Genomic DNA, 18,498 nt, shown 5'->3' with positions numbered 1-18,498 from the left:
TCTTTGTTATAATTATAAAGAATCGGGTTTTAAATAGCTTTTATTGGCGCAGAAAACACGTTGAATAGTTCGTTCTTGGATGAACAGTGAATACATTTAATGTTTGTTAACAGTAAAATGGGGACAGACTGACCATTGAGTCACTCCAGTGTAGTGTAATCGCTTGGTAGGGGACCGTGCTCCTCGACAACGATTGGACACTGTTTCGGAAATGAGCAGCAAGCAAGCCAAATATGGCAAGAGAGCTCTGGGAGCAGTTACGTTTTCTATGACGGTGGGTCAGGGTGTGCCTAAAATAATGTCTGTCTCCTGTTGTAAATGCTGGTTGTGCTAATAGTCTTACGACTGGTGTTTTAAGGAGCTGAGGTGCTATATAATAAATTAAAATATCTTTAACGAGTTCCCATGACTGAGAAAGAAGAAACATTCTTCAATAGTGTCGTGTAGATAGTGTAATGGGTTCAATAGATATGTTCAATAGATGTGTATACGTGTTCAATAGTGTCAACTACTATTTTTTTCCCCTTAATCAATTTACACACAACCTCATGACAAAGCACAAACAGGTTTGTATACATTTTTCGTAAATTTATATTAAAAATAAAAACTAATCACATTTACATAAGTATTCAGACCCTTTACTCAGTACTTTGTTGAAGCACCTTTGGCAGCGATTACAGCCTCGAGTCTTCTTGGGTATGACACTACAAGCTTGGCACATCTGTATTTGGAGAGTTTCTCCCATTCTTCTCTGCAGATCCTCTCAAGCTCTCTCGGGTTGGATAGGGAGCGTCGCTGCAAAGCCAGAGATGTACGATCAGGTTCAAGTCCCGGCTCTGCCTGGGCCACTCAAGGACATTCAGAGACTTGTTCCAAAGACACCCCTGTGTTGTCTTGGCTGTGTGCTTAGGGTCGTTGTCCTGTTGGAAGGTGAACCTTTGCCCCAGTCTGAGCGCTCTGGAACAGGTTTTTATCAAGGATCTCTTTATACTTAGCTCAGTTCATCTTTCCCTCGACCCTGACTAGTTTCCCAGTCCCTGCCGCTGAAAAACATCTCCACAGCATGATTCTGCCACCACAATGTTTCACCGTAGGGATGGTGTTAGGTTTCCTCCAGATGACGCTTGACATTTAGCCCAAAGAGTTCAATCTTGGCTTCATCAGACCAGACAATCTTGTTTCTCATGGTCAGAGTCCAGTAGGTGCCTTTTGGCAAATTCCAAGCGGGCTGTCATGTGCCTTTTACTGAGGAGTGGCTTCCGCATATCCACTCGAACATGAAGACCTGATTGGTGAAGTCCTGCAGAGATGGGAGAACATTCCAGAAGGTCAACCATCCCCACAGAGAAACTCTGGAGCTCTGTCAGAGTGACCATCGGGTTCTTGGTCACCTCCCTGACCAAGACCCTTCTCCGATTTCTCAGTTTGGCTGGGTGGTCAGCTCTAGGAAGAGTCTTGGTGGTTCCAAATTTCTTCCATTTAAAAGTGATGAAGGCCACTGTGCTCTTGTGGATCTTTTTCTTGGTACTCTTCCCCAGATCTGAGCCACAACACAATGCAGTCTCTGAGCTCTACAGACAATTCCTTTGACTTCATGTCTTGGTTTTGCTCTGACATGCACTGTCAACTGTGAGACCTTACATAGACAGGTGTGTGCCTTTCCAAATCATGTCCAATCAATTTAAATTTACCACCAGTGGACTCCAATTTGTAGAAACATCAAGGATGATAAATGGAAACAGGATGCCCCTGAGCTCAATTTCAAGTCTCATAGCTAGGGTCTGAATACTTTAAATAAAAAAGGTATGTTTTTTATTTATTTTTAATACATTCGCACAAAAAAAATTCTAAAAACCTGTTTTCACTTTGTCATTATGGGGTAATGTGTGTAGACTGAGGATTTTCTAAAAAACAAAAAACAATTTTAGAATAAGGCTAACGTAACAAAATGTGGAAAAAGTCAAGCTGTCTGAATACTTTCCAAATGCACTGTATATAATACCATTAGTATATTACCATAAGTAGTTATATATATATATATATATATATATATATCCCTGCTACCAGTCATGTTTTAGGCCAATATACATGTAAACAGGACTATCACGCCTACACGGACACTTGCACACCACTTATGATGCTGCCATAATGTTTACTATTATTATAAGGGATTCATAGCAAAGCTATGCTGAACAAATTTGCCTCAAGAACCCATACGGTCCCTCAGGATAGATTTTTCTCCATCTTGGACATTTTGGAAAATCTTTGAAAAACTTCTCATGAACCATAAATCCAAATTATACCATCTCTTAACTTAGTTTGAGAAAACCTAAGGGATTGGTGACGAGATGGCTGAGTTATTGATAAATCAGGAAATCAGATAAAATAAAAAAATAAATAATAATAACTAAACCATATATACATATTTGTATGCATACTAATGCATGCATTGCACTCTGACAAAGTACAGTGAACAAGGACCCAAGTGGACTACTCAGGCATAACTCTACAAGAGCATGTTAATATCGCAATAATAGGGCTGCAACATTTGTACACAAGAGGCTTGGGAAATACAACAAAAGTAAACACTATTCTATCAAACAAATTAACTGACAAAATAAACCCACCAGAAGGTCAGAAATGCACACCTCCTCAAACATATTAACATCACTAACGGTGCATTTAAAGGAGGGTCAGAGAGGCTATGGGAGAGCTATCACTGTGTGCGCACGTGTGTAGACATGTTAGTGCCATAACAAGCTGTCTGTGACCACACCACACTGGGCCTTCATTCCTTCCTTCCTTCCTTCCTTCCTTTTCATTACAGCACAGCTATGTGAGCCTTCAACACAGATCTACTGTGTGCATCTTAGGCTGGGTTTGCACTCTACCAAGCGTTCGAAAACGTTATTGACACTAGTGTAAAGTTGTGGTGCGTGGTGAAGCGGTTGCAGAGCCTCTACGGAGTAGACCTAGTGGAGTGGAAATCCAGTCTTCGATATCATCCTCTCGCTCTGCTTCAAGGCAGGGTTTAGGGGCCATACGGATGCCTCAACACTGTGTGTGTTAAACTCTCCATTTGTCTCAGCCATACCCTCACCACAATCTGCCTGTCTATCCACCAGACTGTCTGTGTGTGTGCGTGTCTCAGCTGACGAGCAGACCATCCTTCCCTGCGAGGCGTTGGCGGTGCACATGGTCCTGCTCCAGGTCCTCGTGACTGGGATGCCACAGCCGGGACAGAATCCGTTCCATGTTCAGGGCATACATGGTGTGAGAGGGCATCACACCTCGGTGGACCTACGTCAAGGAAAAACATGAACAATATAATCGTTTGATTTGATTTTTCTTTCACATACAAATACATTTCAAATACATTTTCAGCTTTCCTTTTGATTAGAGAGAAAAATGTTTGTGGAATGCGGTTGAAAAAGCAAATCAATTCATATGTCAGAATGTTTTTTGTTATAGGTATATCATGTGACGTAAGGCAGATTGAAGCTGTGATTCTCTCACCTGTAACGCTTCCAGGAGGTCAAACATGCTGATCGGAGGGAGGGGCGTAAGGAGACTGTCACCAGAACAGGCCAATAGGAGAGCAGCCTGCTGCTCAGCATCGTCTTGTAATAGCTGAGGGGGCTGGCCGGCCAGACGAGATGCACTGTGAGGTGGGCTAGAGTATGGATGAGGAGAGGGAGTCAGAACAGACAGACGAGCATGACAAGAGCCTAAAAGTAATTTATTAGTAAGGGGAAATTCTGCCTGGCCCTAAAACTGCAAAGGCCTCTGCCTTTGTAAATAAAATAAAAATAAGTATTTTGAATGGACCTCTATCCAGTCTCCAAGTGATCCTTTTTGCAGTGTGCTGTACGGGCAGCTCTCCTAACTCACTTTACTGCTACTACTGGTGCTTCATGTACCTAAAGTATAGTATGTTGTTTGAACTAACAACCATTTAAGGTAAAACTGAAGTCTATAAAATTACTCTAAGTTGACCCTTGATGTTACATTTGAACAGAGCAGTTAAACTTTATTCTACAGTCCACCGCTTACCATATAGTTACTCATTAAAATGGTAATAGCCTAATATTTGCATTTTGGTTTCTATGCAATTCATTGATACAAGTAGATGTGCAACCAGAGGGGGGAAAAAACTAATATTTTTATTTTTTATTTTTTTACTCTAGACCACCTTTACTCCACACACAGAGACACATTCAAAGCTCTCGCTCACCCTCCATTTGGCAAATCTGAGCATAATTACATCCTCCTGATTCCTGCTTACAAGCAAAAACTAAAGCAGGAAGTACCAGTGACTTGGTCAATAAGAACGTGGTCAGATGAAGCAGATGCTAAGCTACAGGACTGTTTTGCTAGCACAGACTGGAATATGGTACGGGATTCTTCCGATGGCATTGAGGAGCACACGTACATACATACCCCAACCAGAAGCCATGGATTACAGGAAACATCCACACTGAGCTAAAGGGAAGAGCTGCTGCTTTCAAGGAGCGGGACTAACCCAGAAGAATATAAGGAATCCCACTATGCCCTCCAATGAACCATCAAAACAGGTAAAGCATCAATACAGGACTAAGATTGAATCGTACTACACCGGCTCCGATGCTCGTCGGAGGTGGCAGTGCTTGCAAACTATTAGACTACAAAGGGAACCACAGCCTGAAGCTGCCCAGTGAGCGGATTTTTAATTATGAACCTTTATTTAACTAGGCAAATCAGTAAGGAACAAATTCTTATTTACAATGACGGACTACCAAAAGGCCTCCTCTGGGGACGGGGGCCTGGGATTAAAATAAATAAAACATAAATATAGGACAAAACACACATCACAACAAGAGAGACAACACAACATAAAGAGAGACCTAAGACAACACAGCATGGTAGCAACACAAAACATGGTACAAACATTATTGGGCAGTCAAAAGCACAAAGGTTAAGAAGGTGGAGACAAACATACATCACACAAAGCAGCCACAACTGTCAGTAAGAGTGTCCATGATTGAGTCTTTGAATGAAGAGATTGAGATAACTGTCCAGTTTGAGTGTTTGTTGAAGCTCGTTCCATTCACTAGCTCCAGCGAACTGAAAAGAGGAGCGATCCAGGGATGTGTATGCTTTGGGGACCTTTAACAGAATGCGACTGGCAGAACGGGAGTTGAATGTGGAGGATGAGGGCTGCAGTAGATATCTCAGACATGGGGGAGTGAGGCCTAAGAGGGTTTTATAAATAAGCATCAAACAGCAGGTCTTGCGATGGGTATACAGAGATGAACAGAATACAGAGTAGTACAGAGTGCAGTGATGTGTCCTATAAAAAAAAGCGCATTGGTGGCAAATCTGATGGCCGAATGGTAAAGAACATCTCGCCGCTCGAGAGCACCCTTACCTGCCGATCTATAAATGTCGTCTCCGTAATCTAGCATGGGTAGGATGGTCATCTGAATAAGGGTTAGTTTGGCAGCTGGGGTGAAAGAGGAGCGATTATGATAAAGGAAAAAAAAGTGTAGATTTAACTTTAGCCTGCAGCTTTGATATGTGCTGAGACAAAGACAGTGCACTGTCTAGCCATACTCCCAAGTACTTGTATGAGGTGACTACTTCAAGCTCTAAACCCTCAGAGGTAGTAATAACACCTGGGGGAAGAGCAGCATTCTTCTTACCAAATCACATGACCTTTATTATAGCTGTTCAGAAGGTTAAGGGCAGAGAAAGCTTGTTGGACACTAAGAAAGCTTTGTTGTAGAGCATTTAACACAACATCTGGGGAGTGGCCAGCTGAGTATAAGACTATCATCTGCATATAAATGGATGAGAGCGCTTCCTACTGCCTGACCTATGTTGTTGATGTAAATTGAGAAGAGCGTGGGGTCTAGGATTGAGCTTTGGGGTACTCCCTTGGCGACAGGCAGTGGCTGAGACATCAGATTTTCGGACTTTATACACTGCACTCAGAGAGGTAGTTAGCAAACCAGGCCATAGACACCAATACTCCTTAGCCGGCCCACAAGAATGGAATGGTCTACCGTATCAAAATCTTTGGCCATGTCAATAAAAATAGCACAATATTGCTTAGAATCAAGGGCAATGGTGACATCATTGAGGACCTTTAAGGTTGCAGTGACACATCCATAACCGGAGCAGAAACCAGATTGCATACCCGAGACAATACTATAGACATCAAGAAACCCAGTCAGTTGATTATTGACAAGTTTTTCAACACTTTTGATAAACAGGGCAAAATAGAAATTGGCCTATAACAGTTATGATCAGCTTGATCTCCCCCTTTAAATAAAGGACAAACTGTGGCTGCCTTCCAAGCAATGGGAACCTCCCCAGAAAGGAGAGACAGGTTAAAAAGGTTGGAGATAGGCTTGGCGATGATAGGGGCAGCAACCTAAAAGAAGAAAGGACATAAACCTTCTGACCCTGATGTTTTTTTTGGGGTCAAGTTTAAGGAGCTCCTTTAGCACCTCAGACTCAGTGACTGCCTGCAGGGTGAAACTTTGTAGCAGGACAGGGGAAAAAAAGAGGGAGAAGCGTCGGGGATAGCCGCATTAGAAGGGGTGGGAGATGAGGAAATGTTGGACGGGCAAGGAGGCATGGCTGAGACAAATAGGAATCCTGACTTAATGAAGTGGTGAATAAAGAGCTCAGCCATGTGCTTCTTGTCAGTAACAACCATCAACAAGTTCACTTAATTGTCATTTGCCTGAATGATAGCCAGTCAAGTTGAGTATGCGTGTGCCGAGCCTGTCACCAAATGCAATTCTTGAGGTGGAGTAACTCTGCAAGATCACGGTCGAACCAGGGGCTGAACCGGTTTTAAATTCTCATTTTCTTTATGGGGGCGTGTTTGTTAACAATACCACTGAAAGTATCCAAGCGGTCCAAGCGTCTTAGAGAGGATCAAGCTGATTCTATACCATTTTTACAGTGGCCAGTTCATGAAGGAAGGCTTGCTCATTAAAGTTTTTTAGCAAGCGTCTATGACAAATCAGATGAGCTAAATTACTTCTATGCTTGTGTCAAGGAAAGTAACACTGAAGCATGCATGAGAACATCAGCTGGTCCGGACAACTGTTTGATCACGCTCTCCATAGTCGATGTGAGTAAGACCTTTAAACATGTCAACATTCACAAGGCCAGACGGATTTCCAGGACGTGTAATCCGAGCATGCACTGACAACTTGGCAAGTGTCTTAACTGACATCTTCAACCTGTCCCTGACTGAGTCTGTAATACCAACATGTCTCAATCAGACCACCATAGTCCCTGTGCCCAAGAACACTAAGGTAACCTGCTTAAATGACTACTGACCCGTAGCACTCACATCTGTAGCCATGCAGTGCTTTGAAAGGCTGGTCATGGCTCACAACACCATCATCCCAGAAACTCTAGACCCACTCCAATTTGCATACCGCCCGAACAGATCCACAGATGACGCAACCTCTATTGCTCTCTACACTGCCCTTTCCCACCTGGACAAAAACACCTATGTGAGAATGCTATTCATTGACTACAGCTCAGCGTTCGACACCATAGTGCCCTCAAAGCTCATCACTAAGCTAAGGACCCTGGGACTAAACACCTCCCTCTGCAACTGGATCTTGGAATTCCTGACGGGCCACCCCCAGGTGGTAAGTGTAGGTAACAACACACCCGCCACACTGATCCTCAACACGGGGGCCCCTCAGGGGTGCGTGCTCAGTCCCCTCCTGCACTCCACATTCACTCATGACTGCATGGCCAGGCACGACTTCAACAGCAAGTTTGCAGATGACAACAACAGTAGGCCTGATCACAAACAATTATGAGACAGCCTATAGGGAGAAGGTCAGAGACCTGGCAGTGTGGTGCCAGGACAACAACCTCTCCCTGAACATGATCAAGACAAAGAAGATGATTGTTGACTATAGTTAAAGGATGTCCGAGCACGCCCCCATTCTCATCGACCGGGCTGCAGTGGAGCAGGTTGAGAGCTTCAAGTTCCTTGGTGTCCACATCACCAAAAAACTATCATGGTCCAAACACATTAATAACCTCTTGGAACTCCCTCTCCTGGATAATTGTCATCAATTGACACTAATTAGCATAACGCAACAGACAAAAAATATTACTAGAAAATATTAATATTCATGAAATCACAAGTGAAATATATTGAAACACAGCTTAGCCTTTTGTTAATCACCCTGTCATCTCAGATTTTGAAATGATGCTTTACAGCCAAAGCAAGACAAGCATTTGTGTAAGTTTATTGATAGCCTAGCATAGCATTATGCCTAGCTAGCAGCAGGCAGCTTGGTCACGAAAATCAGAAAAGCAATCAAATTAAATCATTTACCTTTGATGAGCTTCGGATGTTTTCACTCACGAGACTCCCAGTTAGACAGCAAATGTTCATTTTGTCCCATACAGATTATTTTTATAGCCGAAACACCTCCGTTTGTACACGTTTGGTTGAGAAATCCACCAGAAACTGCGGTCACGACAACGCCGAAAAATATTCCAAATTAGATCCATAATAATAATCCATTATAATCAATCCTCAAGGTGTTTTTCAAATATCTATTCGATAATATATCAACCGGGACAGGTGGCTTCTTAGTAGGAAAGAGAGAAACAATGGCCGCATTTGTCTTTTACGTACAAAACACTCTGAGAGCCTCCAGCTGACCACTGACGCAATGTTGACGTTCAGGCTCATTTTTCAAAATAAAAGCCTGAAACTATGTATTGTGACACTAGACACATTAGGGAAGCCATAGAAAAGGGAATCTGGTTGATATCTCATTCACTGCTCAATAGGAACGCAGAGCTTTCTAAATAAGAGTCCCTTCCTGATTGGATTTTTCTCAGGCTTTCACCTGCAATATCAGTTCTGTTATACTCACAGACAATATTTTTACAGTTTTGGAAACTTTAGAGTGTTTTCTATCCTAAGCTGTCAATTATATGCATATTCTAGCATCTTGTCCTGACAAAATAGCCTGTTTACTTTGGGAACATTATTTTTCCAAAAATGAAAATAGTGCCACCTAGTTTCAAGAGGTTAAAGACAGTCGTGAAGAGGGCACGACAAAGCCTAGTCCCCCTCAGGAGACTGAAAAGATTTGGCATGGGTCCTCAGATCCTCAAAAGGTCCCACAGCTGCACCATAGAGGTACTGGTTGCATCACTGCCTGGTATGGCAACTGCTCGGCCTTCGACCGCAAGGCACTACAGAGGGTAGTGCGTATGGCCCAGTACATCACTGTGGCCAAGGTTCCTGCCATCCAGTACCTCTATACCAGGCGGTGTCAGAGAAAGGTCCTAAAAATGGTCAAAGACTCCAGCCACCCTAGTCATAGACTGTTCTCTCTGCTACTGCACGGCAAGCTGTACCGGAGCACCAAGTCTAGGTCCAAAAGGCTTCTTAAAAGCTTCTACCCCCAAGCCATAAGACTGCTGGAAAAAGAGCCCTTCTTTTACACTGCTGCTACGCTCTGTTTATTATCTATGAATAGTCTCTTTAACTCTACCTACATGTAAATATTACCTCGACTAACCGGTGGCCCTGCACATTGACTGTACGGTACCTCATGTATATCGCCTCGCTATTATTATTTTACTGCTGCTATTTAATTATTGGTTACTTTTTATTTTCAATGTTTTACCTTTTTCTAAAAAAACTTCTTAAAGCATTGTTGGTTAAGCAGGGCGGCAGGTAGCCTAGTGGTTAGAGCGTTGGGCCAGTAACCAAAAGGTTGCTGGATCAAATCCACGAACTGAAAAGGCAGTTAACCCACTGTTCCCCGGTAGGCCATTATTGTAAATAAGAATTTGTTCTTAACTGACTTGCCTAGATAAATAAAGGTGAAATAAAAATGTAAGGGCTTGTAAGTAAGCATTTTACTGTAAGGTCTACCTACACCATTTGTATTTGGCGCATGTGATAAATAACACTTGATTTGATACTTTGTTGAACATTTTTCTAGTTGATTTAAGGCAGCTGAACACTGCAGAAAGACAATTAACCTCACTACCAATCTGTGACAATGTGGTAGGCTGCCAGGCTGTTCTTCAAGTAGGGCTGGGGGGTGACATCACTGCTGAAGGCGTAGGGGAAGTGTCCATCACGCAGTCGGTAGGCCTTCCTCCTGGACACCACAGCAGTCAGCATGTCCTTCAGGTGGTTCTGTGGTAGTGGAGGGAACGACAGGTGAGTGAAGTGTGTGCATGGGGGGGGGGGGGGGGGGGATCCTGAGTGGACTGATACAACTTGCTGCTGGAAGGGGTACAAAGCCTGTATCAAAGCATAAAGTAACCTGTGCTACATGAGAAACATGAAGTCTTACAACCCTTCTCATGTCTTGTACTAGTATCCCATAAAAACACACTCGACACATACCTCCACTGCGTGGACCATGGTGCTGACGGCGTCCTCCGTGACGTTGTCCAGGCCCAGCTCAAAAGCGGTGACCATCATGCGGGCCACCAGCTGGCCCCGGGTGGGCAGCAACAGGGTGTGGGCACTAAGTCTCAGCTCCTCTTCCTCACTCCCAACCTCCCGCGGGCTGAAGGCCTGGGCCGCACTCAGAGGGTTCTGGGGCTGGAAACGATGCTGGACACACAACGGGTCACACGCACGGAATTATACTTCACCAACAGGAGAGGTCTGAAGTTTATAAGCTATGTATTACTGCCACCTCCCATTATGCATTATTGAAGGACAACAACTCACATCAAATTTCTGTCTGAAGGAGAACTTCTTTTTTCCTTTGGCAGGCTTCACAGGCTTGGAGGCTGAGCTACCTGCCCACTGCAAAGATCCAGCACCCTCTGGAAAAGGGAATGGGTTGCAGTCAGGTTTGTGGTCAACATACAGATGTGTGGTATCCATCGATAGTGATATAGTCGATGGAAAACCTACCTGGTGTGGAGACGATTATCTGACAACGCGTGAGAATGGCCAGGAGAAAGTCATTGTGGACATGAACTGAGAGAGAGAAAGAAAAATAAGTAGAGAGTTTGATTGAAATTCATTTTTTTGTTGTTGCACTGAGCAGACTAGCTCTGGTCCATACGCTTGTGTCAGCTCGTAGTGCAAATCGGACGCATGTGCATGGCTAGCGGCTGTAAACAAAGTGCTCTCATTACTCACTGAAGAACTCAGTGAAAAGTTAAATCAGAACTCTAGTAACATCTTAACTTTGGTGAGTAATGAAAGTATATTGAAGCCAGTCACAAAAAAAAAAAAATTGTTGATGGGGGATGAATGGAAAGATGCAAGTCGCTGACATGGACCAGAGCTTGGTTTAAAAGCCCTTGATTGCTGATGCTATGTATTGGTCAGTGAGAGGCTTTGAAGCCCCAGGTCACCCATATTGTCACTCCCCAGAAGCAGTCCTCCATAGGTATTTCAATTAAAATGTTCCAAGGACAAAATTACATGTCATTATAGGTTTTGGGGGCAGTAATTAGAACTTTCCAAAAATTATACTTAAGTTTTTTTTTTTTTTTCCAATTTTATTTTTTAGCTCACATAATATAAAAGTATGCATTAAGGTGCATCTGTAATAGAATAAATAAGGCAAAAATACATTTAGACATTTGTGCTCCCATCCTGGAACGCAACTCAAGGGCATAATAACCTTAATAAATGCATTTTTAAAGCTTCCAAAATATGTTTTACAACAGTGGGGGAGTGCCTAGATGGAGGCGGGGAGCTTCAAAACAGGCCTTTCCCAAAATGCACCTTGGCCTTTCCAACCCTGACCCAATATATACAGTTTAAGATGGAAGTTTACTTACACTTAGGTTGGAGTCATTAACTTCCTGGTGAATGGGGGGGCAGTATTGAGTAGCTTGGATGAATAAGGTGCCCAGAGTAAACTGCCTGTTTCTCAGCCATAAAAGCTATAATATGCATACATTTGTATATTTGGATTTAAAAAACTCTGAAGTTTCTAAAACTGTTTGAATGATGTCTGTGAGTATAACAGAACTCATATGGCAGGAGAAAACCTGAGAAAAAAATCCAACCAGGACGTGGGAAATCTGAGGTTTGTAGTTTTTCAACTCATTGCCATTCCAATATACAGTGTCTGTGTGGTCATTTTTGCTTCCACAAGATGTCAACATTCTTTAGAACCTCGTTTCAGGCTTCTACTGTGAAGGGGGGCTGAATGAGAGGGGATTGAGCCAGGTGTCTGGCAGAGTGCCATGGGCTCGTGACGCAAGTTCATGTGAGAGTTACCTCGCGTTCCATTGCTTTTCTACAGACAAAAGGAATTGTACTGTTGGAACATTGAAGATTTATGATAAAAACATCCTAAAGATTGATTCTATACTTCGTTTGACATGTTTCTACGGACTATAACGGAACTTTTTGGACTTTTCGTCCGACCTTTCCGCTGGACTTGCACGCGCGTTGTGAGTTTGAATTTGTTTACCAAGCACGCTAAAAGGAGGTGTTTGGACATAAATTATATACTTTATCGAACAAATCAAACATTTATTGTGTAACTGGGATTCCTGGGAGTGCATTCTGATGAAGATCAAAGGTAAGTGAATATTTCTAATGCTATTTCTGACTAATGTTGACTCCACAACATGGCGGATATCTTTATGGCTTGTTTGGGCTCTGAGAGCTGTCCTCAGATTATTGCAATGTATGCTTTTTCCGTGTTTTTTTCTTAAATCTGTCGCAGCGGTTACATTAAGGAGAGGGACAGTAGCGTCCCACCCGCCAACAGCCAGTGAAAGTGCAGGGCGCCAAATTCAAAACAACAATCTCATAATTAAAATTCCTCAAGCATACAAGTATTTTACACCATTTTAAAGATACAATTCTCATTAATCCAGCCACAGTGCCTGATTTCAAAAAGGCTTTACAGCGAAAGCACCACAAACGATTATGTTAGGTCACCACCAAGTCACAGAAAAACAGCCATTTTTCCAGCCAAAGAGAGGAGTCACAAAAAGCAGAAATATCGATAAAATGAATCACTAACATTTGATGATCTTCATCAGATGACACTCATAGGACTTCATGTTACACAATACATGTATGTTTTGTTCGGTAAAGTTCCTATTTATATCCAAAAATCTGAGTTTACATTGGCACGTTATGTTCAGTAGTTCCAAAACATCCGGTGATTTTGCAGACAGCCACATCAATTAACAGAAATTCTCATAATAAACATTGATAAAAGATACAAGTGTTATACATGGAATTTTAGATCCACTTCTCCTTAACCGCTGTGTCAGATTTAAAAAAACTTTACGGAAAAAGCACACCATGCAATAATCTGAATACGGCGCTCAGACGACAAATCAAGCCAAACAGATATCCACCATGTTGGAGTCAACAGAAGTCAGAAATTACATTATAAATATTCACTTACCTTTGATGATCTTCATCAGAATGCACTCCCAGGAATCCCAGTTCCACAATAAATGTTTGTTTTGTTCCATCATTTATGTCCAAATGCCTCTTTTGTTAGCGTGTTCAGTACACAATCCAAACTCACGACGCGCGGTCACTAGCAGCAGACAAAAAGTCAAAAAGTTCCGTTACAGTCCATAGAAACATGCCAAACGATGTATGAAATAAATCTTTGGGATGTTTTTAACATAAATCTTCAATAATATTCCAACCGGAGAATTCCTTTGTCTGTAGAAAAGCAATGGAACAGAGCTCGCTCTCACGTGAACGCGTCATTTGCCCCCCACATCACAGTAGATGCATCAAACAAGGTTCTAAAGACTGTTGACATCTAGTGGAAGCCTTAGAAAGTGCAATATGAACCCATAGACACTGTATTCGATAGAGCAAGAGTTGAAAAACTACAAACCTCAGATTTCCCACTTCCTGGCTGGATTTTTTCTCAGGTTTTTGCCTGCCATATGAGTTCTGTTATACTCAGACATCATTCAAACAGTTTTAGAAACTTCATACCGTTTTTTTATCCACATCTACTAATTATATGCAGATTCTAGCTTTTATGGCTGAGTAGCAGGCAGTTTAATTTGGGCACGCTTTTCATCCAAAATTCCCAATGCTGCCCCCTACCCTACAGAAGTTAAATAATTTTTTAAAGGCAAATTTATGGAGTGTTTGAAAAACAAGTTTTAATGACTCCAACCTAAGTGTATGTAAACTTCTGACTTCCAACTGTATATATAGACCCATTTCAAACAGACCCGAGGACAACCTGTATAGACCTAGTCAGATCCAGACTTGGTCCTATCCGAGTGAGGGAGCTGAGTTACTTTATTAACCGGAGGTGATAAAGTGCGAGAAGAGACAGTCTAGCAGGAGGGGCAGGGCAGTACTGTGAGTAACACAGGGAGGAGGGAACCAACAAGCTACACACTCCAGAAAAGCATCTCTCTGTGTGTGTGTGTGTGTGTAGCCCCTTCCGGAAAAGTCTTAATTACACATACCCGAGACAATCATATCAAATCTGACCCAGACCCGAGACACTATTTATAATTCTGGATCCAGACCCGCTCAGGTCCCAATTCGGGTCTCAGGCAATGTTACCTCTAACCTGCAGGCTCGCAGCTCCCCGGGAATGCCGCCCAGAAGAAATATCAGCCCGCATAGAGAAGCACGACATTGAACTTCACTCAAATTTTCACTAACACTATGAACATTTCCCTTTACTATGGGAATTGCGATCGAATCAATGCAATGTTAGCCACTTTCAATGCAACATACCGAAACAAAACAAAGTATGCAAGAGATTTTGTTTTAGGCAGAACGCATCAGAGTAGGGTTATATTGCATTGACAGGCCTGAGACCCGAGTTAGGCATAACCAATCAGAGCTGCAGTAGGCTTATATGCAATTAAACTATATTAAACTAACTATTAAACTAATATACAATTAAACTATTACAGCATGAGACCAAAGCAAGAGCTGCATGTAGCCACATGCGCACATTTGTTCATATCCTTTGCCTTATTAGCCCAGTTATAGATCATTTGTAGTCAGCAATGGGGGAGTGATTGATTCCTACAAAAGCACAAAACATGTGCATTTGTAGACTTTTTTTGAAAGCGAAGTGTTGTATTTTGCAACAGGCTTGAATAAGCCAAGTAGCCAACAGGCAGAGGGTAGCATAATTTTTCTTTCCTGTAATAATGGTATGGGAATAATGATGCATTTTATTTTAAAGTGGTTTGTTGCAACAGACACAATAACATTTTCATCCTTATCTGAAGAACAAGTGGATACACAAGTTAATGTCAAGCCCTGCATGTTTTTTCTAAAGTCTCATGGAATGTATGCCTACATTGAACACCACCCATCGGCTGATACCGTAGGCTGAATGAAAGAACAACTATTTCCATGTTAAAATGTTAGGCCTACATTATGATCAAATAGCCACAGTAGCCTACTTGACCACTTAAAACTAACTTAAAGCGGTTACAGCCTCATCGTTCACAGTAAACACTCGCTGGAAGTCACACAGCATTTTCTAAATGTTCAAGTTTAAGCAGATCTGAAATTTTCTCAGTGCATACATTTCTGTATGAAGACCTCTAGTCCAACCCACAGAAACAGTCAGAGAATGTTGAATAATTTCTCCACTAACCGTTGTCTTGTGCCAAAAGGCGACGAGCCTCGATGTCAAACTCTTCCTTGCTTATCTTGTGTTTGAACCACAGTTTCAAGTTCGCCCAGTAACTATAAGAGATGCAATTGAGGAAATTAACATTCATGACAACGTTAGCTAAACATTCAGTAAAGTTAACGTAAAAGCGTGCGCATACTAGGTTCGATTTGCTCCTGGCAGAACTTGGCTTGGCGAAGTGATCGTCTGTGCCTCGCATACCCTCTTAAAAAGACCTTCACTTGAGAAATTGCAATATTACGGTTTGTCCCTCAAGACAACGTAGCAACATAGCCAGTATACACTTCCTCAAAATAGTCAGAATGAATATAAGATTAATTCATAAATTGTCATTCATTTTGACGTTTTTGCAGGAGAGGCCTTAGTCGAGCCATATTATATCAGCAACAGATGTTCGTTGCAGCATTTCTGAAGTAATAAACTAGTCATCTCTCGTTGAATAACAGCACTTAGTTCCCACTCCTACAAGGGGGAGTATACCGAACTTCGACTTAGGAGAGTATTCGAACACGCCTGGTGTTCAAATTGATTACGTTCGTTGCGGAACAAGAGTTGGAGTGGAGATGAACGGACTCAGTTCAGTTTTGTCAGTCGTCCTGATGTGTCGTTCCCAGCTAGCTAGTTTATGCTTGTGGCTAGAAACTTATCTGCTGGTTGGTCTTGGGACTGTTCAGAATTATTCCATTTTAATCTGATTCATTTTTCTTTTTTCTACCTTTTACACTTGTACCTTTATACGTCCTGCTAATTGGGACTTTTGCAAATGTTTTGTTTTCTGAGTGAGGGAAATGCTGTAAATAACGAGGACACCCGTGAGGCCAAATGTGCACTGAACATCTCCATATCACAAAACTCATGTAATATACTGTGTCAACGTTTATGATCACTATGTTTTATGTAATTAAAAGATGACATGGCATTATACACTAGGTTGTCCTGAACAGAATGAGCCTGTTTGTTGTATTGTAAAGAGCATTTGCTCTGGACCACGCATCAGAATGCACTCATGACTCCATTCCATGCGCACCAAAAGTACGATCTGCTTCTCTGAATTGCCTTGTGAAAGATTAACACGGTAAAATCGTATTTTATAATTTAGCTAGTCATGTTGCAAATTATACCTGACCCAGATTGCGATATATAATGGATTGCGTAAACAGTAGAACAAAAACGCCACAAAACGAACTGTTCCGGATGGATGCGGACGCCTTTAGTCGCACAATTTTACATCTACCTAAGATGTTTGGTGCAGTATTTCTCAAGTGGAAAAATGTACATGAAAACTAGTCATCTGTCGTCGAATGACAAACACCTAATTGAAAAATCCCTACTGATGACCAATCACTGACGAAGGGGCGTAGACTTTGAATACCGAACTTCGACTTGCCTCAAGAAAAAGTGTGTGCTCGGAACAGCCTAAAAAACCCTGCCGAACGCCCAACGGTTGTGTTTGTTTGTTTGTTTATATGCGCGAATCGTGTACTCCCGAATCGATATTCACGTAATAAAAGGGAATTCCCATCGACCGCAAATTGCTGTTTGGCGCACCGGGCCGTCGTTTGATATTACTACTTTTTCCATAACGACAATACAAGTTTGACGTTGGGCGAAAAAAATAATGTTCATAATGTACCTATGACAATTGTCTACAGACATGTCGATAACCAGACTTTAGACTTGCTTTCAATGAGAATAACAAAGTCATTACACATATACTTTTTAAAAGTAGTTTTGAACAGTAAATTGGCTAAAACAAGCAGACAAGAAAATTGCATTTGTAAAAAGAGCCAATGGGGTAACCTAGGTAACCACCGGTTGTTTTACCCACAGGCGGGCGAGCTCGCGATGTTATACCTATGGGTGTGTTGGTAAATTCACTCTGGAGTGCCAAACTGCGTTCTGGGCGTTCGTAAATTGAGAGCATTGTCAGATTGCCCGTTAGTAAATTCAGAGGTCCACTGGACGCTCTGGCCGAGGAGTAGAGTTGATCCGAGCAGTCAAGCCGTTTTGAGCTCCCGAATGGCACAGTAGTCTGAGGCACTGCATCTCAGTGCAAGAGGCGTCACTACAGTCCCTGGTTCGAATCCAGGCTGTATCACATCCGGCAGTGATTGGGAGTCCCATAGGGCAGCGCACAATTAGCCCAGCGTCATTCATTGTAAATAAGAATTTGTTCTTAAATGACTTGCCTAGTTAAAAAGGTTAAATGTACAAAATAATAATTTAAAAGCACCCAAGCTAAATGGCTAAATAAAGTTAGCTAGTTTGCTAGTTACTTCCAGACACAAATAAGAGAACACCTCACTCTGACCATTTCACTCAACCTAACGGAGCTGGTTAAGCTGCTTTTCATGGCAACAATTTTAATAACTTTTTTTGCCGAAATGTACAGACACGGGTCATATTAAACGGGTGTTGCGCGTTCGGAAATGCATCAGTTACACTTCACTCTAGCACACTCAGCAAGAAGCTCAAAAATCGAGCAGATAGCCAGAGCGAATTTACGAACTAAGCTATCCATTTGTGGCCGATTAAAACAACTTTCGAAATAGGAAAGTTAAAAAGAAAAGTGCAATGACAACATCAAATCAACCAATGGTTGCTTACTTACTGTTTAACATTATCACCAATTGCTTCAGTTAAATGTTTCTTGGCTATTTCAAGCTCAGTAGCATGGGCTGCCATAACGACGTCTATACAAGTGTTGGACGTAATCATCCCGCGCCTGGGCTGCATCTTCTTTTTTCTGTTATCGGAAGTGTGTGCATCAGCAAAAGGTGTAATAGCGCCACCTATGAACTTGGAATATAGGAAAACACACACACACACACACACACACACACACACACACACT

General features: G+C 42.2%; 1 protein-coding gene across 4 annotated transcripts; it reads right to left on the bottom strand.

The window, feature by feature from the left end:
• Nucleotides 1-22: 22 nt before the first annotated feature.
• LOC110508162 (transcriptional adapter 1) lies at nucleotides 23-18,498 on the bottom strand. 4 transcript variants are annotated; one of them, XM_036966761.2, is made up of 8 exons: nucleotides 18,256-18,498; nucleotides 15,606-15,697; nucleotides 10,931-10,996; nucleotides 10,742-10,839; nucleotides 10,409-10,621; nucleotides 10,044-10,195; nucleotides 3,517-3,673; nucleotides 23-3,300 (listed from the first exon to the last, which is right to left on the bottom strand). In XM_036966761.2, the coding sequence occupies exons 1-8, from the start codon at nucleotides 18,378-18,380 to the stop codon at nucleotides 3,148-3,150; spliced, it is 1,056 nt and encodes a 351-aa protein (XP_036822656.2). In that variant the 5' UTR covers nucleotides 18,381-18,498; the 3' UTR covers nucleotides 23-3,147. The 4 variants fall into 4 exon arrangements, with proteins under 4 accessions (XP_036822656.2, XP_036822655.2, XP_090081500.1 ...); XM_036966760.2 differs by having other exon boundaries at nucleotides 10,041-10,195; nucleotides 18,256-18,405; XM_090225374.1 differs by lacking the exon at nucleotides 18,256-18,498 and adding an exon at nucleotides 15,784-18,101.

The sequence above is a fragment of the Oncorhynchus mykiss genome, chromosome 28 (assembly GCF_057628025.1).
Source record: "Oncorhynchus mykiss isolate SJ-2025 chromosome 28, ASM5762802v1, whole genome shotgun sequence".
Classification (NCBI taxonomy): Eukaryota; Metazoa; Chordata; class Actinopteri; order Salmoniformes; family Salmonidae; genus Oncorhynchus; species Oncorhynchus mykiss.
Note: the sequence above shows the minus strand (reverse complement) of the source record. Positions and strands in the feature narration are given on the sequence as shown.